Here is a 24,873-nt window from a genome sequence, read left to right as displayed (position 1 = left end):
AGTTTCAATCTTGATTCCGTCTCTGGATAAGACTTTCGGACGAAGGTAGATGAAAAAATGAAATTGTTACCGACAGAAGTGTGTGGAACTTCGGTTTAAAAGTTTGTCTTAATCGAAAGTTAGAGATTTAATTTATTTCCTTAATGGCGTGTGACTAGCTAATGACATAATTGGTATTTGATAAATACTTGACTTGTAGATGTACGTTGAGATAGAAAAAATGGAATTATTTGTATATCCTGGTATTGGTCATTAGATTTTTTAACACTAGAACTACTACTGATCCAGTTGAAATGAGTGGTATCGGATTTTTTGTTTTTGCAATTAGTAAAAAGCTATTGCTTACTTCTATTGAGACAAAAAATATTACATATACTTATCTATGTCCGTCATAATTCTAATTAATTCTAATTAACTATGAATAATATATTTAGATGTATCTTGGAAAGGTCGGTAGTTCTAACATTAATATTTCTCACAATATTCGCAATATATTTCTTTGTTACAACGTTCATAAAACCTTACAATATTTTTGCGCAAATTATAAATATATTTAAATATATTTAAGCGTGTTATTTCTTATTTAAAAAATCAATAAATCTGTTCGTCGTATGTAAATTATTCAACAATAATTTATCGAATTAAATTGTTTGAAGGTAAGGTTGAAGGTAAAAACATTTTCAAAAATACATATGCATATCAACTTAATTTCAAAGCAGCGTAAAAGTTTTCCCACAGCCGAAACCTTGAATGAAACTCTTCGTTTCTTCCGATCGATTTTATCGCTCAGCATTAATATTCGCGTCGATGGCCGTAAATAAAGATGTCCTTCGGATTACGGAGACCATCGAAGCAACGAGATCGATAAATTTGATCGTTCGTGATTCACGAATCGAGCTGAATCTCGAGGGCATCGTTGAATGAATCGCGCGACACGATTTCGAAAGAATCGCGAAAAGAACCGATCGACGGTGCAATTTTATTCAATATCGCGACGCGTCGTGTCGCGTAAGTGGACAAGATTAGCGTTTAAGGTGATCATCGTTGATGAGCGGCTCGCCAGAAGGAGAACGAATAATAGACCGGTCGGAGGGAACACGTTCTGATTGAGTTAACCGGCGGCATACGTCATTATACGCCGACTCGTCGGTTCTCGACGCCAAGGCCGAGTGCCGCGAATACGTGTAATCTCGACGTCGTATTCAGGTCGTTCTTAATTAACCTGCCAGTACTTCGGTCTGTACCACGACAAAACTTCGACATGTTTCTTCGTCGTTCATCGACGATTACGCTCGACTATCATATTGCAGCGATTTTTAACCTAACTATTTAATCAGAGACACCGGCCTCTTTTCCCTAAGACTATTGAATAAGAGATACGTTGTTTCGCAACAACTAAAACGACCATAATTCTCTGGAACGAATATCCTGTTTTGATTAATTTCAGATATAATATATCTTTTAGCATGCCACAGAATTTTAGTATAATAATCGTTTGGGTCTTGTATGTGTCGCGAGACAAACAAAATTGAAAATCTTTGCTGATCTATGCCTTTGAGAATAAAAATCATCCACGCTTTAAATACAGGCCTATATTCGTCTGTTACTCATGGGAAACGAAGAATAAATTCAACGCTTGGAAACAATGGAAAATGATGCGGACGACCTTGCACTTGTATTTCTTCGCATTTCTTTGCATTTTAATAGTTTCTCCACGCCACAAATAGAGGCATTGTGCGTTTATGCTTAGGGGAAAGAATAACGTCCGCTGACCGGTGTTGAATCTGATTTCGGATTTTAATCTCTTCGCTAGTGAGTCACTCGGCTTGTGCAAAGTTTCTTCGTGGTAATGTCCGTGGTAATAGACCATCAAATATCGGATTTCATGGATTACAGAAATTAACTAATTTATACTTCATTTCGTGATTATTTAATGTCGTTGGTATGAGCTGCATATGTAGCTGTATATCAGTTAATTTTTGTATCTTTTTTAAATTGAAATTTACATTTCATGTGCCAAATCATTCAGCAAATGTATTATTATACAGGAAAGATATAATGTATGATAATTAAAAATAACAAATATATGTAGATTATGTATATTAAAAAGAAAATAATATACGAGGTGATAAAGAAATAGATAGCTAACGTTTGGTACTCTATTCTACTGTTGCCAAAGATGAAAAAGGGTCGTATAAACATAGGTCCGAAAATTCACTGGAATAATAGCTGTCAGACGTAGAATTTCAAGCATTTCTTTTGCTAGAAATTAATTTAATTTAATAAATATGTGTTTAATAATAAATCAATATGTATCTAAACGTTTCATTGTGAAGAAAATTATATCAGAATGATTTATTTTAATATCGATATTATTAAAAAATCTATACGCACTTATATAATTTATTATACATACTATTTGAAAAAAATATATAATATTATGTAAATTATATTTATAGAATATTTTTTTATACTTGCCTATAGTGAAGTACGTATTTTCAAGTTAAGTCACAAAATAAAATTTTGTACGATGATATTTCGTAGAATTTAGTGATAAAAAGATGTTAAAAGTAAAAGTAAATTGTAGCTTAAAAAAGTAGTTACTTATGTAATACACGTGTATATTAAGATATTTGCGTGAACGGATGTATTTAGTATTCTATTAAATACTTTATTCATATTTTTTGTCATACAATATTTAGGTATATAATTTTTAAGGTAAAAATAATTCACGGACTGAAATAACATCTGCACAAAGAAGGAATTTACAAATATTATTTCACATACCTTTTACATAATTCAGTTCGTATCTGTGTGTATGGTAGACAGATGTAGGCGTATATATGTAGATAGATATGGCCACGTCGAATTATAGTAAACAGCCTCCGGGAAGCCTTTCATTTTTAAAGTAGATCAGATTGAGATAGCGATACTAGTTTTTATCTTTTGACAACGATTGCGCCGTATTCGATTTCTTTTGAATATGTGTACGTGGACTTAACCTGGATTAAATCATCTGTTTAAGATTTTACAATACGCTATTGTACAAAATATATGAGCACAAAGCATACGAACAGTTGAATGGAACTTGATATAGCTAAAAAATTGCAACTAGAAAAAGTCATACTTTATTAAAGTTGTCATAGAATATTATGATACGATAACATTTATTTTTCAGAATAAATATGTAAATGGAAAACTTGGTATCTGCAAGCTTCAAATATTATGAAATAGTTTTATCTTTAAACGATTTAATATCTTCAGCTTTTCTGATTGTTAAATTATGGATAACATAGTGAAAGTTTTCTAAAATTGTTAGGAAGACTATTGTGATCAATTCTAACAACAATCGTGTACGTTTAATTTTAACATACCTGCCATTGTTAACATTTTAAATAAACAATCTTCCTACATTTGCTAATTCTATAAGAAAACGGTGAGCGATACTTTTGATCGTTGGTTTGTTATTAATTTATCATTATTAGATTCACGAGCGGCAGTGTACATAATCCGCACGCAACTATTTCATATATTGACTTAGTTTTACAAAACGAAAAGGTATATAAGTACCTAATGTGTTTTTAATTCAACTCGAAATTCTTTCCAATAATATTTTCTCATGTCTGTCACTTACATTTACCAACAGTATTAACGCTTTCGAGATCGTTGACGTACTGTTACGTCCATTTCTGTGCCGAAGGAGTTAGTCGATAATTACTGCGTCTCTTCGTGTGCAATTAGTTTCTCGTTTTCCTGTTACGGACAATTACCGATGTTGGTTACGAAACCTTCTAAGTCGAATAATTACAGGGTATTTAAACACTTTTTTGCGGAAACCTATTTTCTATAGCCTATATTATTCGTAACACTTCAAGCGTGTATAATGATACAAAGCATAGAAAATAAATTGTGATACCTTGTAAACGACAGCACGTCGTACGCTTATGAAATAAGTTTGAAGATTCGTATTTATTGCCTTTTTATAGCTGCGATATCACATTATAGATATTTAGTTACGATGATTATGTGTTAATCGTTGTCAACTTATTACGCGATGATTAAATTTTATTTTAATTAATTTAACTTATTCGATTGATGTGATAATTAAGTATATCGAAATTAATTTATGTAAATTTATATCTACAATTATACAATCAAGGACTAATCGTTTAATAGTCTAATAAAATGACGAAGAATTTAGAATAAATTATTTCGGAAACAATTACTTCTTCCTCAAGATCTCGTCAAGATCTCTTACATCTGTAACGTGCATATAAAAAAAAAAAATATATATATATATATAACAATTACATGATGCATGATAATATTTCAATAACTGTCTAGTCTTTTTTATGCTGTTGAAGGCTTAACGTTACTCGAATATCAGCTTACATCAAAATTTATTCAGGTTTATACAATTTCATAAAATCTCTCGTATAATTACAAATCAAGAAAGATCGATTCATCCCTGTCTAATATTTATTTCCTTAGTTCCAGTCTCTTTTCCGCTCTACAGTTAAAGGATTTTAATTTTAACGAACATATCGAAAAGTCGAAATTTGTCCAACTTTATAAAGTTTCATAAAGTTTCCTGTATAATTATAATCCAAGAAAGCCCGATTTTTTCGTGACACTTACTCCATATGTATATCATTCCTTTTTGGCCATTTCACCTCGAGCCAAAACTTCGTAAGCCATATGCTTAAAGCGTTAAAATATCCGATCGACAGGTGATCTCTGTAGCAGAAGTTCGACGGGAATTTATTTCACGAAGAAACTCGATGGTAGCCAGTCGAAGTTAGTTTCCTTCCAATTAGGCAGTCAGGAGGGCGTGAATATTAACCGGGGCGTTCTCATCAAAATATCAATACTGGGCAACGTCGGTTCGCTGTTATCGAGCCGCGATCAGCCTGGGTTATGCAAATCCCCGGCCTGGCCTGGTCTTTCGCTTTATTTCCCATCTCGTTTCGGTTGTACCATTACCTTCACAACGAAACCGCCAATAAAAGCAACCGCAAGGATCTTTAGCAATCCTCGGAACAAACGGTCGTCGTCGCATACCTCGCAGCGACGCTGGTTACGTAAGTAAGCGGCCCCGAAAACCTTTGGACCACCTTCGGGCTCGCTAAAACACCAGATAATCTGCCCGTTTCCTCGGCGATTTCGCCGCCGCTGTGTCGCCATAATTGGCGAACGCCGGCGCGCGAGCATCGCGCAAAAGCGGAGTCAGAACGTCGAAAAGGGCCAGCGAACGAGAGCAGACGAAGAACGAGAAGGAAGAGAAGGGAGAAAGAGCGGCAAAAAGAGGAAAAAAGAGAAGAAGGACTCGACCGGACGATGCTCATGAATCTCATGATCGATGCGCGATGCTCGTGCACGGAGTTAAAATGTGTCCAAGTTGGAAGGCCACGGGCCGATGTCCGGTAATGGTCATCCAGGACTTCAACCGTGTTACGTGTCAGCCCGTGAGACGTTCCGCGGCAATTTACGGCTACGTACACAGTGCCATTACGACGCATCGTAAATAAGATGGTGCACGTTGTATGCGCCGCGGCAGACACATACACACACACACACACACACATATACGCGTGTATACATACATACAGTGCAACGCAGCTTCATCATTTTTACCGCTCATTATGCGTGGGCGCCGTTAATTTCTGGTCCACGGCCGCGCGTTTTTGTCGGCCCGCTTTCGCGATCTCTGTAACATTGTACTTTTAAGACCTCCTTTTTCTTTCGAACGTGACTTCGAATCGAGTATCCGACGCTGTCGCTGCGTGTTTGGAGGAAATGGTGCATTGTTTCGTTAACGACGAACAAATTAAGGATCGTGTAGTAGTTTCGATATTATTGGCGAGTGGGTAGTAATAGTTTGTTTTCGACTACGCAGTTTGAGTCGATGGTATTTAATGGATGAATCGCGTTTACGTAAGCAGTTAGAAAACTATCATTTGTATACATGTTTTTTTTCTTTCAATATCTCCTTTAAATAATTTCCTTCGACTAACTTTGAGCGCGTAATTATGCTTTGCATTGAAATAATTACTCTAACAGATAATAGAAAAAATAAGAAAAACAACAAAATTGGACTTGTCACATTTTTCTGCTGCGACCTTTATATCGATAAGATATCTTCCAGGCGTGGATGATGTTAAAAATTTATTACTTTGGATTCCTCCATCAATTGAGATGATATTTGACATTAAATTTTTCAAAATGAAAAGTTTATTTATATTTTACAAGGCTGACAGAAGCATATGTGTACGTTGTTTCAATCTATATATTTTAGCTTGAAATCGGTTTACCGAAGACGGCGATGTATCAATAAGTGTTGATTACAGTTATCATTTCATAACAATGTATGCCAATATAACGTAGCATCTATCAAAACGATTCAATTGAACTATATCGTGTATATTCATATTTCATACTAATAGTTTATACTTTTATCGTTCTGGTTTCATTCTAACGATGTAATATATCACATATAATTGAACTATTTTGTAATAAACTAAGAATCAAACACGTATAAATACCTCAACAACCAGTGAATAACAATGATTAGCAATAACTGTTGTTATTAGTAGAAATAATTATTATTACAATTTCTTCAACAATGATCGGCTAGCGTTCGAAACTTCTATCAATTGCATTCAACATCGACAGAGCGACGAGCTTTACGTTATCGAGTAGAAAACGTTCCCCTTATTTTTTATTTACTTTAATTTCTGAGAATTGACACTTTCTTAAATTATCGAACCTCGTTATTACTTCCGGGATATCGCCTAATTTGCGGGAATAAATACCAAGCTGCTTGCGAATCAAATTGTTCGCGTGGGCGAGGACACATGTGCGCCACTGCAATTACGCGTAATTGGATAATTATCGAAACGTTGGGCGAATTGTTCCAATAACCGGAATTTAAACGTTCGATGCATAATACATCGGCGTTGTTTGAATGTGACAGAAATGCAGGAAAGCGGCGCAAGCCAGGCCGCATCGCGGTCTCGTTTCGTTTCGTGGCAGGAAAAGTAGGTCGTAGGCGGAATAACTCGTTTCATTACGTGATTCCGCCTCTTTATTTCAATGTCCGCGCCTGTATAGTCAATCTCTATTATCTGTGTCTCGAGGGTTGTAGCCAGATCGCTTGAACAAATGCCAAAGGTTATTTCCTCGTAAACTTGCTACGTTATTTCCCGAAAGTAGGAACGTGGCCTTTTATGAGCCTTCTCTCGCTTGACTTCGCTCTTTACCAACTGACACGATGAAACCGCGAAATTATAAAGCTGACACCAGATATGACCGACTAGTGTGTGGATACTCGGCTGAATTCGTGAAAGCATAAAAACATGAAGTACACCCCCGTTTGCAAATAACAGGACACTTACGAAAACTATAGTCAACTTGAAAAGAGACATACGTATAGTGGTGGGCGAAAATTTCCAGATAAACCGATCTTATAAATTTCTCTTGAAAGTTGAAGATTAGAGGAATTTTATCCAATTTTGATTATAGAAACATATGCTGTATAAAAGGAAACGCTATAACAGCTAAATGTTTATTGATTAAATGTGTTTAAAAGATCGTTAAATCAATGTGTTAGTAAGCGTTAATAATATATAAAAGAACATATTTGGTCGAAAATCTTTGCATACCATCGTACATTTCTTGTCTACGTGTAACAGGACCAGCAAAAATATGCGAAGTAACGCACCTTTTGTTTTATTTGTCTTATTTGGTTCGTCCATCTTTCGTCATCGTTTCTTCATTATATCTGCTGCCCTTTATTAGAGAAATACACAGAAGTATGAAATAAATTCACCAACAATATTCGATCTATAAGAAGTCACATTGGAAAAAAGTTTGAAACGATGCTTTGACAAAATACACACTAAATAATTTGTCTATTTGTTAATGTATTCACCTTTACAATTTACACCAAATCAATACAATTTGTTGTTATTGTGTCGGTTTCACTCAACAAATATTTACGAAATTTACTCAACACCGATTGTATTTATGCACATGGACATATGTAATGTAAAGTATCGTTATCACATAGCATATCGTATTATCATGCACCTATATGATTTTCGGGATTTTCCAGAAATTCCCCCGTCGTGAGTCGATCGTTTCTTATATGAAATATACACAGTATAGTTTACTCGACGAGTAACTAACGACTTGGTCTATGTTCTTGTTTCAGGTTGCGTCACGACCTTGGAGCCCAGATCAGGGCAAGACGCGGGAGATGACCAAGCTCTGCAACCATAAGAGGAAACTTCTGCTGCCAACTACGGCGGCCGGCAGTCCTGTTGCATCTTGTACACCGACGGTCTCTTCTTCGCCGGCTTTATCCACCGGCCCGGTCGCAACCGCGATTCACGTGAACGCGGACTCGCCCACCTCGCCGGACAAAGCCAGGAAAGGTAAGAACGTGACCTTGCGTGTGCCAATTCTGTCTCACGATTAGTTTCGACCTACCGTATCGATTGCTTCGCTCCTTCTTTCTTTTTCTGGTTTGAGAAAGCCGAGAGTGACGGCGTGTTTTATTTCTTCGTGATTTGCATAATTTTGATGTCCGAGTAGATTATGGGTTTGAATAGAAAAGGTGGGCGATTTTTTTTTTTGTACAGAATATCTTGCTACGGAGATCTGACTGATGTAATAAATGCGGATGAATTTTTTACCGAGTAGGGGAGCTTGGGTCAAAGTGAAATTCTTAAGATTTAATCACACTGAAGTATGGGAAGTAACGGAAATAAGTTTACTTTTTATCCTATTACATTATATAGTTTTGCTTTGTAAGATTTATAACCTTTGCAATTTGACCTACTACTTGTTCGAAAAAACCTTTCGTCATTTTTTAGTTTAGCCGATTAACTTGGTGAAGTAAAATAGATATACGGGGGAAAATTTTGATTGAATGTTAGATTATAAAAAATATGTTATAACAAGTTTATGAAGAAATGAAAAAGGCGGAGTACCCTCAAAGTAGGATAGAACAAAGTAAAATAGAAGACATTTTATATATCATTACCTATCATACCTAGAAATAGTAAATTCATGAATAAAATTTTGAAATTTTTAGTAGAAATTCTAAATACTTTACTCCAACAGTATGTTATCTAAAAATGATAATTCCCTTTGTGACATATAAAATAATACGTTAATTTGCTATCTCATTTTCGCCGCGGTTTCCATGTTTCACGTTAGTTAAGATATTCTTCGGTTTTATTTCAAATATAAAATTTCATTTTAAATACGCGTACGTTTTATCGTCAATAATCATATGTTGTAAGCATTAACAACGATTAATGAATATCGAATAATCGGTAAATAAAATAATTATAAGTAATAATTTACGAAAATATCCTACGTAAACAAATCGTTCACCCGGAGAATTGAATTTCTCCTCACATTTATCAATATGCTTCAACATAAAACCAGTTACGCTTCAAAGTTTGCTTATTTAACGAAGTATCGCCATTTACATTTATGAGTTCCTAAAGAGCCCATAAGACAAAACAATGAATTGAATAAATTTCGCTGGGAGTTCTAATCTTATTTTAATATTAGCGACCTTCGAATTGGTAATTATACTGGCTCTAATAAAACTTCGTTCCTTTCATATTTACAAAATAAATAAAAACTTCTTAAAATAATTCAATTACCTCGCTAGAAAATATATCCGGTATCCAATATATTCGCTCTTATTTTCAAGAAGCTCCTCAGTTGTTTTAAAACAGTAACTTCTATCATTATATGGTATGCTCCTTTGGAAATAAAGTGGAAAGAAAGAAATATCTTTTCTAGCTAGCTTTCCAAGTTACTCGTTTCGTAAGAGATGATCGTGACGTCACCGATTCGCGAAGAAGTACAGACGTTTCCTTGCATGTTGAATAACAAACGCGGGATCGAAGTAGCCCAATTAGAGGAGGTATTTCTCGATCAGATAGAGGGGAATAGTCTCGCAAGGAAATTGCATAGAAGGAATTTTTCCATCTAGGGAGTTTTATCCGACGTTCGAGGGGGCGCGGGGTGGTCGATCGATCAAAATCAGAATTTTCCCTGGGGAAAAGTTTCTTGGCGGATTCTCGAACGAGCCACGAACTCGTCGAACTCGATCGCATTATACATACTCGCCAATCAATCTCACGTATACCAGCGTACGCGGCGGCCGAGCACGTACACATCCTCCCACCCATCAATATATCCCCCGAAGAAGTTTTCCCATCGATCCGTCGTATTAACAAAGTTCCGCCAGTTCCGGTAGTCAGAGCGGCGCGCCATAATCGCCGGGAACGTTTATTCACCGTCGTACTAGAAAACACGCGGCGAAAACTTTTATTGGAGGACGACCAAAAGTTTTTCCTCGTGCATCGCGCCTCGCGGCTGCCGACCGAGCCGTGATCATTAGGGCGCAGCGAACGGGAAAAAAGTCCCGGGAAGAAGAAAAGGAACGACGAAATTGCGACATTAGCGGGGTCTGTTGCCTCCATCCCCTTCTCCCTTTCTTTCGTTCCGTCTGTGCTTCCCTTTTCCTCTTTCTCTGTGCCTCTCTTTCTTCCGCGGTCCTTTTCGCGTACATAGAGACGGCATTAAAGCTCCCCGATGTCGGTGAAAAAAGGGATGGAGGTGGCGAACGCGACGTAGGAACCGTGGATGGAGGCGTTGGCCCGGGGGAAGGAGGTGGAATGATGTATCACCGTGGCGGCTAAACTCTCCGTCCGGATTTCATTACTAAATCCTATAACCGACCGAGCGAGACCGACTCTTTTCTTTTTTCTCTCTCTCTCGTTTCCTCTTCCCTGCTACCCGTTCACCCCTCTCCTCTTCTGCTTCTTTATTCTCTTTTTCGTCTTTTCCTTTCTTCATCGCGTCGCTAATTAAACGGCTGTTATTCCGAGCGAGCCTGTGCACACACAGCGAAAGCCTCGCTTACGGTTTTCGCTCGTCGGGAATGAGAAACAATAGTCCGACTGTGCATTGAAATTCGTCGAGTGTATTTTGATCGTTCGCTGGTTTCAGGGGCTGAGGGATTTAAAGGACAACGTTGCTGATTTTTAATCGCCTGCTCGCAAACTTTCTAACTGTGTTTCATTTCACCTTTTGTCATCCGAACTCAAGCATTTCAATCCTTCCGCCATCGGTTTAGCGTAGTGGTTTTGGTAGATTTTGTTCACTCAGGAATTACGTTAGGTGGATATCGCAAAGTGATCGAGACAGTGTAACAGCGATATGGTGGGCAAAATTGAACTTAACGTTTTGCTATATGACACGTGTAATTTGATTACCCAAAAGTCGTCTTCATTTTTATGGTAACAATTTTACAATAATATATTGATAATTACTAACGTTATTGTGTCACAATTTACGATGTACGTAGTAAATTAACAACAAAGAATAACTACATCACTTTATTAATTTGATTGTATAAAAATTCCTACAAGTGTTCAACGTATACTTATCTGATCACTTTCGGTAAATGAAGTAAGCGCACTTGAAAACAGTTTTAGCGTCACGTACAAGATAACTGAATTACCATTTCGGAAAGTTCATAAAAACTTGCTTCACGAGAGGTAGCAGAAAATTACCAGGAAAAGTTAATGGAAACTATACATTTACGATTAAACATACGCAAATGGAAAGAAAAGTATCTCGAACATCGAAAGTATAATTTACCTATTGTTCACAAAATTGACAAATTTTCAAGCTAGATTCTATGAAAAATTACCGCATGAAATAATCTGCTTCCACGCGTTCGATATAATATTCTTCAAAGATTTATCTTTCTCGCGATTACGGTATTGCATCACGGAATTGCGCTCCACCCTATATAAATGTACATCGTCGCCAGTGTTTCTGTGGAACTTTATAGGGCCGTTTTAACATCGACGCTCACGTTCGCGTTCACGGGCGTCGCTTCGATTCCAATTTTCCGGTGATATAAAACGACGTGGCCCGAGAAAACGTCACCCTGTTTCTCTCCCTTTCGTTCCACACCATCTTTCTTTCTACCCCTGGTTTCCCTCTATCGAGGCATTTCAACGGCGGAGGTAATACGTTCGCGTGGTGTGCAAACACACACCCTCCGAATCGCGGACGGGGATGGAAAATAAAAGAAATAAGCCGTGGAGGGGAGAGACGAGTCGAATGAATCTTTATCGTCGTCGCTCTTCCACGAATACGAGTCTCAATAACGAAAGTCGATTTCATTTCTCTCCTCTCTTCTTTTCGGTTTTGCTCGGTTCAGCCTGGGGAATGGCTTTTATGTACCGCAGTTTGCCAAGGGACTCGACCGAGAAACGAGAAACGAAACTCGATCGACGCTATTAATGGAATTCCGACGGCTGGTTACTCGTATCTGGATTTACTTTCGTTTTTAATATGCGTTCATTTTCTAGACCAATCCTATAGACGAGAGAGGGGGCGAATGTTTGAGCGCGCAAACAGCATTTCTGGAATTCGTACCGCAGCTCTCGCCCGTAACGATTTGCTTTTACGCTTCGCGCGAGACACCCTGTCAGCGGATTCGTCGGTGTGTTAATAAATTTTCGAGATCCGATTTCGCCAGGTCAACGAGACAAGTGTAACGACTAATCGTGACACGTTTAACGAGGTCGATCGCTCGCTGTTACATTTTCCTTGTCCCGCTGAACAATTTTCCGTGGTAAACAGGCTCTCTCTGTTACCCGATCGATCACGTTCGTGTTACGACGGCGCGATACGCTTTGCGCCGTTTGATATCCCGGAGGAAACGCTTTCACAGAGAGCGAGCTATTAGTTACACCTGCAACTTTTCTTTTATCATCTTACTCGGTACGTAAAGATTTTACAACTACGAGATCTTGACAAATTTTGATTCAACTTCGTCGCTTTTCATTAAAATCAAATGTTTCGTTCGTCAACTATGCAACTAATCTCGTATAATCTGCGCTATCGAAAACGGCGATTAATAACAAAACCAGTTGCTTGGCATAATACTCGACAAGCATTAGCAAAAGACCTTAGAGCGTGTGCCATGCACAGGTCATCAGACAGTTTAAAGCCCACTCAGGTAAATCCTCAGACGATCCACAAATTTGCATTTGGTTGTCTCTGTCGCTACAATCCCGACGCGGGACAGAAGGCTTTCCATCGGTGTTAGGGTTACACAGAGGACGCGAGCTGGCCGGAAGAGGAACCAATCGGCCGGCTCGTGTCTTCTTATCGTCCGGGCGATCAATAAGTCCCGGGAGGAGGAAAGAATCCGCTCACCATTCGCTGCCAGCGACGTCAACGCGACGATGTTAGTTTGGATGAGGCTGCTTGGTGGGGGCAAACGCGAAGGAGAACGAGGACAGAGTGGGTGGTAGCAGTGGTGGTGTCGATGGTGGTGGTGGTGGTGGTGGTAGTGGTAGTGGCAGACAGAGAGTTGATAAGGGTTAATTTCGTACGAAGAGGCAGCGGCGCCACGGCGCTCCGAATAGGTGAAGAGAGAAGAGGAACTGCGGTCCAACGTCTGTGTCCGGTTGTGATTCTTGCGCCTGCCCCGAGTGATGTTCACCCCCGCCGACACCGTTTCAAACCACCTCCGGCTCGTCCTCGACCGACGTCCTGTTGTGGTCGCGCAAGCGCATTTTACGCTGCTTCCGTTTAGTCCGCATCAACGGCTCGACCACGTCGTAACGTCCGATCCACGCTGGGATCGTCATGAGCGAACAACTGGGGAAGTAGTCCTTGGCCGAGGTTCAATTGGATTTCAGTGATTCGAGTGCCTTCGAATCCCGCTGGTCCGTCAGCCAGCCGTAACGAGAAGTTTTGCCTTGGGACTTCTCTAACAGAAGATCGTTATAATTATGGCCGTTGGTTCGGTTCAATTGGTCCCTGTATCGAAATCTCCTGACATCGAGTCCGCAACCTCGATCTATACCGCGAGAGTTACTTGAGAACGATGGGAACTATCTTTGGTTAGCATATTTCAGCCGTATCGAATATTGTGTGTTCAAGAGAAATTAGGCTTCTCCATTCGTTTTATTATTTAATCTCTTATCGTCGTCAACGGTTTATATGATATCTTAATTAATATTTAGCTTCGATGGAATGAAATGTAAGAAGATGTTATATATATTTTTATTGCAAAACATTGAACAAAGAGTAATTTGAGAAATTACATCAGAAAAGGCGCACTTTCTAATTTTCCCTTGCAATCGAATTTGCAATATCTTTCCTCGTACTTCGAGGGATCGAGTTTCATTCTTAAACGATAGCCTATATTCCATAATTGCTACGTCATCTCTGCTTCGTCAGATTTAATGGCGGCAACGCTTACAGCCATAAGCCATTGACTGCAGATTTTTGGGATAAAAGCAGAGGGATTTTACGCGTTCACGCGAACCTCCCTCGTAAGCCACGAAATGCTTCAAAGATTTTACGCAAATTTTCACCCCCTTGAAAATCGGGTTAAACTACCGTCGTTGCAGACAACTTGGCCTTACTCCTAGGTGGATTCATTATTACATCCTACCCTACCTCTCTTTCACCCATCCGTTTTCCTCGTCCTCTTCATCTTGCTTCTCCCGCTTCCGAATTGTCTTCCCCCATTGAAGCCGTGGAGAATAATTATCCGCTGTAGGCTTACGGATAAAAGACCGCCATTGAAAACCATCCCCTTTGCCACCCTTTTGCCATTCTGCTTTCTGTTATCCTCGTAAATCAAGGTAATTTTATAGTGTGAACGCTTGTTATAGCTGCTTGTCAACCTTTGATTGTGAGGGGTAGTATAGTTTCGCCTGAATTCAAAATATGAAACAGTTATTTGCTTCGCTTCGTTCTACTTTTCTTTTTCTTTGATTCATCAATTTTTTTAAATACTAACGAACCTATAAGGGTGATTTTCCTCCATTCTTGTATCTTTTAACATCGTTTAAATAGTTCGCGTGCATTCCCGTGTATTATTTATTTTTCTCGTATGTAGAAACAATTAGTATAAACACGATGAAAATTATATACGTTCTATAAATATTATAGTACTGTTAATATATAAATCTAATTTTCATTAAATAGTTTTTATTATATAAAGAATAGTAATTATTTTCATTCAGAATGTATCATACCATAAATTAGCAGTTTCTGCGACACTTCGTGCATTTATCTTCTGCACTTGGAAAAAAGGCAATATTCTAACCATTTATCTTTGTAACTGATTTATACAAAATTGGAAAAAGTTATACGTTCGTTTACAAGTAAAATGTGTTGGAAAAGAAAGGTAGTGAATAAAACGGATATGAATCTTGGAATTGTTACGCTAAATAGGATTTAACCTTGCGGTGGGACTTCAAATGGAACACTCGTTCATTAAGAAACCTGAAGCAGCGCTTGAATAATAAGTGGAGGGTTAAAATTAGAGTTAGGGAAATGAGTCGTATTTTAATTCTCCATGACCTTGAAGATTTAACGTGCCTCGGAATTCCATTAAGAATTAATATCATTTTTTGCATATCTTAAATATCCAATAACAAAAGATGATTTCTATCAACGTTTCATTATATTTTTCAGATGGTCTCAACAAGAAAAAGAAGAGAAAAATAGGGGGGCTAGGAAACATTTTCTCAGGAGTCTCAGTCTCACAACTTATGGCACAACGCGAGAGAGCTATTGTTGCGGCATCTGGAGTGCAAGGGTCACCAGTACCAAATGGATCGCAGGTAATGTGATATTAATTTTAATTAATCCGAAGAGAAATCTGCTATTTTAATTCTTCCATAATGTATCCCGAGAGAGATTCGAACAAATAATACTGCGAACTTTACATTTTAAATGAAATTATATGTGACGTAATTATTAATATTTATTTTCTATAAGAAGTTAAAATTATATTACGTTAATATCTAATTTTTATTCAATATAATAATTATGTAATCATAATAAAACAAGATAATTATCTTCCAAGTCCGTTGTCCTAAATTTTTCATTACTTTATTGTATTGCCCAAGAGTTAATAATTGCGGTCTGTTTATTGTAAATAATAAGTTTATCTGTAATAGATAAATCTTTATAAATAAATACATTAGTAGGTAAATTTTATTATTTTGTAATTATGTCGAATATTATGTATATAGTATAATGTTTACACGTGAATGTTTTTCATATTCCAGGTGTGGCCTATTGCGATACCTAATTTACAAGTTCAGCAAAGTAATCAGCAGATATGTCATCAAACATTAAGTTCACCTTCTCAAACACAAGATATAAACGGCTGTGTAACGAGAAATCCTCAGCAAAGGTTAGGTCAGCACAATATGTCGGGGATGTTAATGGGAAATTCTCTGATCATGAATCAGCAGGGCGCCAATTTTAACAATATGACTCAGCAGCAACAACAGTTGTTGCAACAGCAACATCAACAGCTTATATTGCAACAGCAGCAACAACAACAGCAGCAGCAGCAACAACTTATGCAGCAGCATATATCTCAACAACAACAGCAGCAGCAACAATTACTGCCTCATCATCAGCAAATGCAACATATGCAGATTTTACAGCAACACGAACAACAACAACATCAAAATACGGTCGTGAATCAGTTAACGCAACAGCAAGCTCCTCACTATCTTAATCAATTAAATCAGCAGCCGTTACACATAATGCAGCAGCAGGACCATTTGAACCAGCAGCAGCAACAACAGCAACAGCAATTGCACATGCAACAAATGCAGAAGCATAAGATGCAACAGCAGCAACAACAACAGCAGCATTTGACTCAAGAAGTTGATCAACAATCAGGAAACTACAACCCTCAACATTCGTCAGAAAATTATGTGCATCACATGCAATCCTCACAAGTAACAGCTCAATCTACTCTTCATCCGCAGTTGCACCAAATTCATCAACATCAGCTGCAACAACAAACGCAACAGCATCAACCCAATCAACACGTAATGCAGGCACAACCAGCGGATCAATTTCAAATGCAAATACAACAACTCCAGCAGCAACAGCAGCATCAGCATCAACAACAAGTATCTCAGGTGTGCGTGCAACCTCAGTATCCTAATCAACAGTTGAATCATCATTCGTTAGACGTAATGCAGCAACAAACAATTGGTCCCGTGATGAATAGTGCTGATATGCAAAACAGACATAATCGTACTTCTTCTGTGACGGATGAAGATTTGAATGCGAAACAAATTCAACAGCAGCAACAGCAACAACAACAGCAGCAGCAGCAGCAGCAACAACAGCAACAGCAACAACTTCTGCTGCACAATCACGCTGTACAACGGCACCATGTCGTACAAAATGGGAACTTATCGAATAATTCCCACGAAAATATGCAACGAATGTACGCCCAGAATCAGGTTCAATATCCTGTGAGAAATTTCGATGCTTCGAAAGGAGCTATCGTAGATGTTAAACATCAGCAACAATACGCTTTATCTAATGTAGCGGGAAGGAGCCCGAATACCAATCATGCTGTTGAAACGCAGTCTGGAATGGGACCAAACGGGCAACCCGGTAACGTGCATTTCAATTCAAGAACGCCACCTTGGCAACAAAATCGATCGGCTTCGGGTTCTCATCAGCCTTCTCTTGTCACAGTCCAGAACATCACATGTAACTCATTCGATCGTGTTCCACCTCTACATCACCACATTCCACAAGCATCCACTTGGACCGATGAAGTTGCGCGCAAGAAGGCCAAACCCAGTAAAGTAATGGTGAAGAAACAGCGCCAGCATAGCGTTACAGATGTTCGAAACAATAGCCTTGATCAATCAGCTTCGAGTCCAATAGATGAATTCAACGAGAAAAATCAACAGAATAGTAATCAAATTGGTTCGACCGTCAATAGCAGTGGCCCGTCGTTTTTGGAAGATCCCAGCGGTTACCTTGCGCAACAGACTGCTTTGTTGAATAGCACGATATCAAGGCAAACCGGTGTTAGTAGCTCTCAAGTGGGAATTGTCAATAATTCGAAAACACCGCAAACGAGTCATGGTTCGCATTTGCCTAATAACACTTATCTTCCACAACCAAAGCCTTCTTCCGGCGCCAGCCCCTCGAGCACATCGACGTTTAATTCTGTGAAAAATCACGCAACCTCGCCCGTTGTTGTACACAGTAGCATGACTCCCACTTCGAGCAGTGGAGGAACAGATTCGGAGAATAGTCCTTGCCAAGGTTGTGTTACCAGTGCTGATACTCAATCTTATGTGCAGGATCAATATAAACAACAAATGCAACGTCAGTACCTGATGCATTCTGATCAACGCGAGGATCCTGTTACATCGTCCACGTTTGGAGAACAGTATCAGAACAATCAGCAGCAAGCTGATTCAAGACCGATCCAGGGTGGTACTGTGAGTACCAGTCATGGATCTCCGATTGGTACGAACAGTCCAGCGAATTCGGACACGCCAGCTTCGTCGACGCCTGGAATATCGCAGCCGGCAACGCCTCAAAGTCTCATTTCATCGCAACCGTCGACACCACATAGTTACTCGCAACCGCCAACACCTCATTCGCATTCTACGTCTGGTCAGGTGCCATCTCAACCTTTAACGCCTCAGGCTCAACAACCCTCACAGTCTTCGATGGGTAGTGTTGCGCAAGAGCAACGCGCGGAGACGCCTTGCTCTGCTACAACGAGTTCAAACGTAGTTCCTTCTAGTACGCCATCGTCGCAATCATCCACTTCCGGTTCAGACAGCATGACGTCTCAAATAACAAAAAGACAAACCACGAGACAGTCGTCTTTGGATGGTTACCAGCCACATCCTCATACTGTTAATGCAGTTTCGAGAGTACCGATGAATCACTTTGCTGGTACATCATCGGTAATAACCACAATGGCAAGCGGCCATACGGTTAGCAGTAATACCATCACATCTGTGCTAGCTGGAAGAGCGAATACCGCTACGGTTTCGATAAATACACCTTCTGGAATACCAAATCCCGCTATACCAGATATACTCTCGAATAAATCACAGCATCCAGCGTCTTCGACAACCTTAACGAATGTACCAACCACTGTTGTTACTACGACGTCCTCTCTTCCGAATAGTCAATCGTCGATAGCGATAAGTGTGTCGAAATCGCCATTAGAGATGGTTCAAAGCGTCGTTAGTAGTATACAAGTACCTCAGGCCAGTACCAATTCACCAGTACAACCTCAAAATCAGCAACAGCAGCAACAACCAACCCAACAGCATCCTCAGTCCAATGTTCAAGTTCATAATGTTCTTACGTCAGGCGGAATATTAAAACATCCTGCTGGATCGACTTTACCTCCTGGTCATATATTAGTGTCTAATGGTGGTCAACTTATAATGGCTAGCACGGGTTCAGGAATCAACGGTGTAATGGCACCACCTCCTCCAAAAATCATTTCCAACTCTAATTCGATGCCACCATTGTCAGTGTCACCTATGGTCACCAGTGTGACAGGAGCTGTCAGCCAGGTCATTCCTGCGGTGGGCGTAGCTCAGCAAGTTATTGGACAGCCCACGGTGCTCGTCAACACTATTCAGACTCCCGTACTTATACAACCTAGTGTCATGACGATGGACAGTATAGGTCAGAACGTTCAAATACCGCATCTGACTGTCGCGACTGGAAACGTGATACAAAATGCTCAGTCAATCCTAGATGCGAATCAGGACGTTACGAGAAACGTCAGTGCGAATCAAGGGATGGTAAATCGGCAACCGGCGTTGCTATCGCCCGAATCAGCAATGAGCAAAAAGAAAGCGTACAAAAAACGAAAGACGAATCCGCAGACAGTGGCCTCGATGTTGCATATCGCTTCGTCCCAACAGAATGCTGGCATGTTGATGCAGTCGCAGTCAAACTTTGCGCAGCAGAACTTCCAGACTCAGAGCATAGGTGGTCCGATGCTGCAAGCATTGACAATTGTTCCTGGCAAGGGTGGAGCACCAGCTCAATTGGTAATGAATGGTCAGGCCGGTGCAACATCGGCTCAGTTCAATGCTCAACAAATTATCACGAATCCTCAACCAGCTCAGCAAATAAATCTTCTGCAACCAGTGAATTTATTAAACGGAGCTGCTGGTATGGTTCAAAATTTCCCTACTATTCAACAATTCATCGTTCCTGGTATAGGAAGTATGGTTATGTCTGCTGATGGAACGGCGACCTTGCTGCAAGACACAGGAAACATCGGTATGCAGTTGCAGATACAGAACGTAAACGGTCAGAACGTGTTAACTCCGGTGCAAAGCCACAGTGGAATATTCAATCCGAGTCAAAGCATTTTAGCAGCTGGTCCTGCTGGAATGGTCATTCGAGCACCGCAAGCAACTGGCGGAAAAATTATTCAACAGCATAGTCCTGGCGCACAATTCCTCTCACCGAACAGTGGCCAATTCTTAGTAAATGGAACAACATCGTTTGGGAACCAACTGAGTCCGATAGTAGCAAATGTCAGTCCGAATCAGCAAGTGACTTTTAATGCCTCGCAAGTTCGACCGACAAACATGCAGGGTCAGCAGGAATTCATACAGATGAATGGGCAGACGTTGATGGTACCTTGTGGGACGGCGCAGAATATCGCTGTTTCATCGGCCCCTAATCAACAGAACACAACATTCGTTCAGCAAAATACTACGATCGTGCAGCAACAAACGACCATGGTATCTAACAATCAGATACCTAATTTTCAAGCTGCAGCTTCTAATGGAACCACCGTCGATCCTTCGTTAAACATTGATCATAATCAGTCGTATATTTTGAGTTCTGGAATGATTCAAGGAAAGGCGCCCACTTCCCCAAAAAGTAGCGTGAATTCACCGTCTTCGGAGCAGAACGTTGAACAGCAGCAATACGTTCTTGCTAGTAGTAGTACAACTGTTGTTGAGAAAACAGCTCAACAGAGCGACCAACACAGTCCTCTGATGGCAAGACATTCTGTTTCGACTCAGACAGCTGGTAATCAAGCGAATATGGCTCAATCGGCTATGATGAGACAAGGATCGCCGCCGGATACCACCACGCACAGTCCAGGAAATAGTCAAAGATCGAATAGTCCTGCCGTGGACACTACAACGCATGGAGCAGCTTCACCTGCACCGCCAATTACAGCTAGACATCACTCGTCGTCTACGGTAATATTGCATTATTCAATATAATAAAAACAATAAAACCATAGAAGAAAAACATAATAGGTAATTTAGAAATTAATTTTCTGAAATTTGTCAATTGTTATAATATTAAATATATCTTTAAATGTTTACAGAATATCATAGATTTATTTATTTAATATACATATAATTAAAATATTTTTCAGTAGAATTAAGTATTTTTTCATGTATTCATATAATTTTGAAGCACTAAGTTTTTTTTTAGATATATAGTTTTGATAAAAATTGGCATTGTAACATAAATTTGTCACTGTGTGTTTCAAACAAATCGCAATCAAATACGAAATTCTTAGATGTTTTAAAACTCTATGAGGTTAAATAAGTGATGTGAACAAACGTAGATTGCAAAGAAGTAAACGTTGTGAATATATAATTTATATTTATTGCACTTATATGATTAAGCCTGGCATACCTGCTCCTTTATGTCTAATTCAAGTTCAATTATATATAATATCAGACTAATTATGTTTTTCTATTTTTTTTAAGTTTAAGAAAAATATGAAAGAACCGTTAATTAATGTATGTGATTTTTTATTTCAATTTTGTATTAAAACAAAATCTACTTGTACCAAAAAAATATTTCTAAGTACATTTAAAGCGTTTTTGTTTATTGAAATGAAAACAAGACTGCGATGTATAATATTGCCTTGTTTGTATTTTTATCTCAGCTAATATACTGAACGCGTTAAAATATTAATTTCCAGCCAATGGTTCATTGCGTATCAAGTAGCGAACCGGATTCAGGCGATGTACCAGTGGCTTCGGAAGATTGGAGAATTCAAGGTATCACCACGAAAGAAATCACGCTTAGTCAGCCAGGTCTCCATGGAAAGACATATGTGGAGTCGACGGTGACTACTGGGATCCAGGTTGGTACCCATGTAGAGCAGGTCAACCGTCATCTAACTCTAACAGACATGCACCAGCCAGCCGATACGACACACCCTGAAAACACATACGCTGACTCACAGGAGCATATGGACACTTCATCACCAAATCATTCCATATATTCAGACACAATGGACCAGATTCCTGTCGAAGATCACCTAAGCGTCACTAAAGAAATGACGGACGTCTCTTATACAGAGGTTGACGTCAATACGTTGCCAGTTGTAGGTCATGGTCACTATCAGCCGATCCTCTATCATAGTCAGCATTATGTTCCCAATACGAACGTTTATCGACAGCAAGCTTTAGTGCCAGATCATGCGCATTACACTATGTTACCTCAAACGAAATTCGATCCTAAATCTTGCGTGGAAACCGATCAAATTGAGTCACAAGTTTCACAACATCTTCCGGAGCAAGATGGCATAGATCAAAATTCGGAAGAAAAGCCTTTGGAGAATCAGAACATCGGTATTCCTTATTGTTCACAAGGCGAGAATTATCAGAAATTTGTAAATATCGGTATTGCTGCGTCAGCAGGGCTTTATCCACATTTGTATAACTATAGGTCTGATCCTAATAGCATTGCTGTCGTGAACTATTCGCCTAGTAAGCAGGCCTATATGAATCCATACATTTACAATCAATTCGTATATGCGCAAGAAGCTGACGACGGTGAGGAGACTGACTCATCGTCGGAGGACTGAGCATCTTTCTTTCGTACGGGTCGATTAATTAATTTTGTACATTTTCAATTACACAACCAGTGGCATTCCCTACTTGCAAGGGCATAATACACGTTTCAAACGAGTACTATTAAGTTTGTAATTAGTTTGTATTTAACGTTATTAATTTTTACGCGTAGATAATTCGTGGGCCGGACGATGTTCAGCTCGCTTTTTTTTAGCATTATTATTTAAAGTATACATTGCAATAATGTAACTTGTATAATTAATCGTGTGTTAACGAATTGCTAAGAAAAAAAAAGATACATGATTCTTTATAATGGCAAACAGAGAAAAAATAAATTTTTGCTAAACAGTATTATTTTTGCTAAAAATTATCTGACATACATTATTCCTAAACGTTCAAAACAAAAGAGAAAATACCTTGCAATGAGCATGCGTAATCAGAGTTTGGATTTTGTCATCTTGGTATCATTTCTCGTTTGCATGCCTCGAAGAATGAAATTTGAACGTGCCATATTAATTCGGCCATTGATAGCGTAGAAAACGTAAGTTTTCTATAATAGTTGCTCTTCGAACGCTCATCGCGTTAATATTTTATTATACATTTTTCTACATTAATTAGTTGAGTTAAAAATTGTTCTCTGTTCAAGTAGTTTGGTTTGTTTATTTATTTTCTTTGTTTTATACAACTTCATTCTGTTCACTTATGTTTTTCACGCTCGGTCGAAAGAATGATGAGAATCTTGCTGGAGAAATAGAAGGGTTTATCAAAACGAAACGAGCGATTTGGCAGACGTTAGATTGAAATGATATTAGCATGTGACTTGGTAGGCTTGTGCCTGAGTTGATCCAGTTGTATTTGACAGATCTATACGTCAGAGACGTTGAAGCAAGCCGAAGGTGTGGTGAGCACAGTGAGGTGCGAGGGCAGGGAACATGCCCTCGGCCGCGGAATCAAGCGAAAGCTGGACTCCATCCATTCCATGCATTCTACCCTGCATGAAGACCAAGATGGTCAGTATTGTATGGTATTTTTAGATATTAATCGTATATTAGTTATATAAGTAGCTCGGATATTAGCATCGAGCCACATTTTGATAATCAACTTTGATAATTGTTGACGTGAAAACTGTTACTATTGTAAAACACATTAATTCTATCGAAAAAGCTCCGAACGATCCTTCAAATAAATTATACTATAATTAGTAAACTTGGTTGTTAAAGATTGATTTTTTTACATCCTGTATATTTTGTATAGATTCGAAGAACGATTGTATAGAATTGTCTTATTATGAAAGTTATCTTATCAAAGTGGTATCTGACAGTAGTCTTACATTGATAAGGAATGTAATTTTATGCATGGTAAAATTTTAGAAATATTATAAAATAATTTATACGTAACGAGAAAATTTCACGTTGTTTGTCGATGATTGTTATAGAATGATTGTTAGTATTAAGAATCTTTCTAACTCTAACATTTTCATTAGTCCTCGATTGGTACCGTTGGTTCATAGGTGACAATTTGGAGTACGAAATTCCAGATTTAGTAAATATAAATATAATAATTAATAAAATAAAGTTCTAAAATAAAAATGAAGTACTCTAAAACTGAGCAATTTATTCTAAAATATTGTGAGTTACCTGTGATCCAATGGTACTAATTAAGGGTCAATATTTTAGTTAGACATACATCTACTACACTCTAACGTTCCTTCATGCTACCTCGTATTTTGTACAAAGCATGTTCCGTTATGTACATAATTACGTTAGTTTACGATTGTTTGTGTGCTTGCTCAGTATTTGTTTTCGTTCGCTGCATGCATAGTGGCATGATCAATTATTGCTTCTTGCATTGTATACGCTTTGGTAACGCCTTTTAAGCAATGTCCAAGATTTACTCATCTCCAAAGTTAATATGAATAATCAAAAGAGAAAAGTATTTCCACGCCTGATTTTATTTTCGAGATTTATCGTCCATTTAATCAGTTTCTATAAGATGTTAGTAAAATTCATTTTTAGAAAAGGAGTATATATTTTCTTTTCGATAAGAGATATTACTTTTCGTTTTTAAACATTTTCTTACATGTTACCTTACAAAGATCATAATGTTCTTTATTTACAAAATAAAGAATTCGAAGAAAATGTAA

At 38.6% G+C, this 24,873-nt stretch overlaps 1 protein-coding gene and 1 long non-coding RNA gene across 3 annotated transcripts in view; one reads left to right on the top strand and one right to left on the bottom strand.

The window, feature by feature from the left end:
* The window catches only part of LOC100646174 (nuclear receptor coactivator 6), a 381,486-nt gene that overhangs the window by 343,958 nt on the left and 12,655 nt on the right, over positions 1–24,873 (top strand). For both annotated transcript variants that reach the window (XM_012308030.3, XM_020862847.2), the window contains exons 3-7: positions 8,213–8,435; positions 15,547–15,695; positions 16,146–21,113; positions 21,854–22,018; positions 23,593–23,740. In XM_012308030.3, coding sequence (XP_012163420.3) covers positions 8,213–8,435; positions 15,547–15,695; positions 16,146–21,113; positions 21,854–22,018; positions 23,593–23,740 — 5,653 coding nt within the window. The remainder of the gene's footprint in view (positions 1–8,212; positions 8,436–15,546; positions 15,696–16,145; positions 21,114–21,853; positions 22,019–23,592; positions 23,741–24,873) is intronic.
* On the bottom strand, positions 2,651–3,863 carry LOC125385044. The gene is made up of 2 exons (XR_007223985.1): positions 3,375–3,863; positions 2,651–3,002 (listed from the first exon to the last, which is right to left on the bottom strand). It is a non-coding gene; the product is annotated as an uncharacterized LOC125385044 (long non-coding RNA).

This window comes from Bombus terrestris, chromosome 4, assembly GCF_910591885.1.
Source record: "Bombus terrestris chromosome 4, iyBomTerr1.2, whole genome shotgun sequence".
NCBI classification, from domain to species: Eukaryota; Metazoa; Arthropoda; class Insecta; order Hymenoptera; family Apidae; genus Bombus; species Bombus terrestris.
Note: the sequence above shows the minus strand (reverse complement) of the source record. Positions and strands in the feature narration are given on the sequence as shown.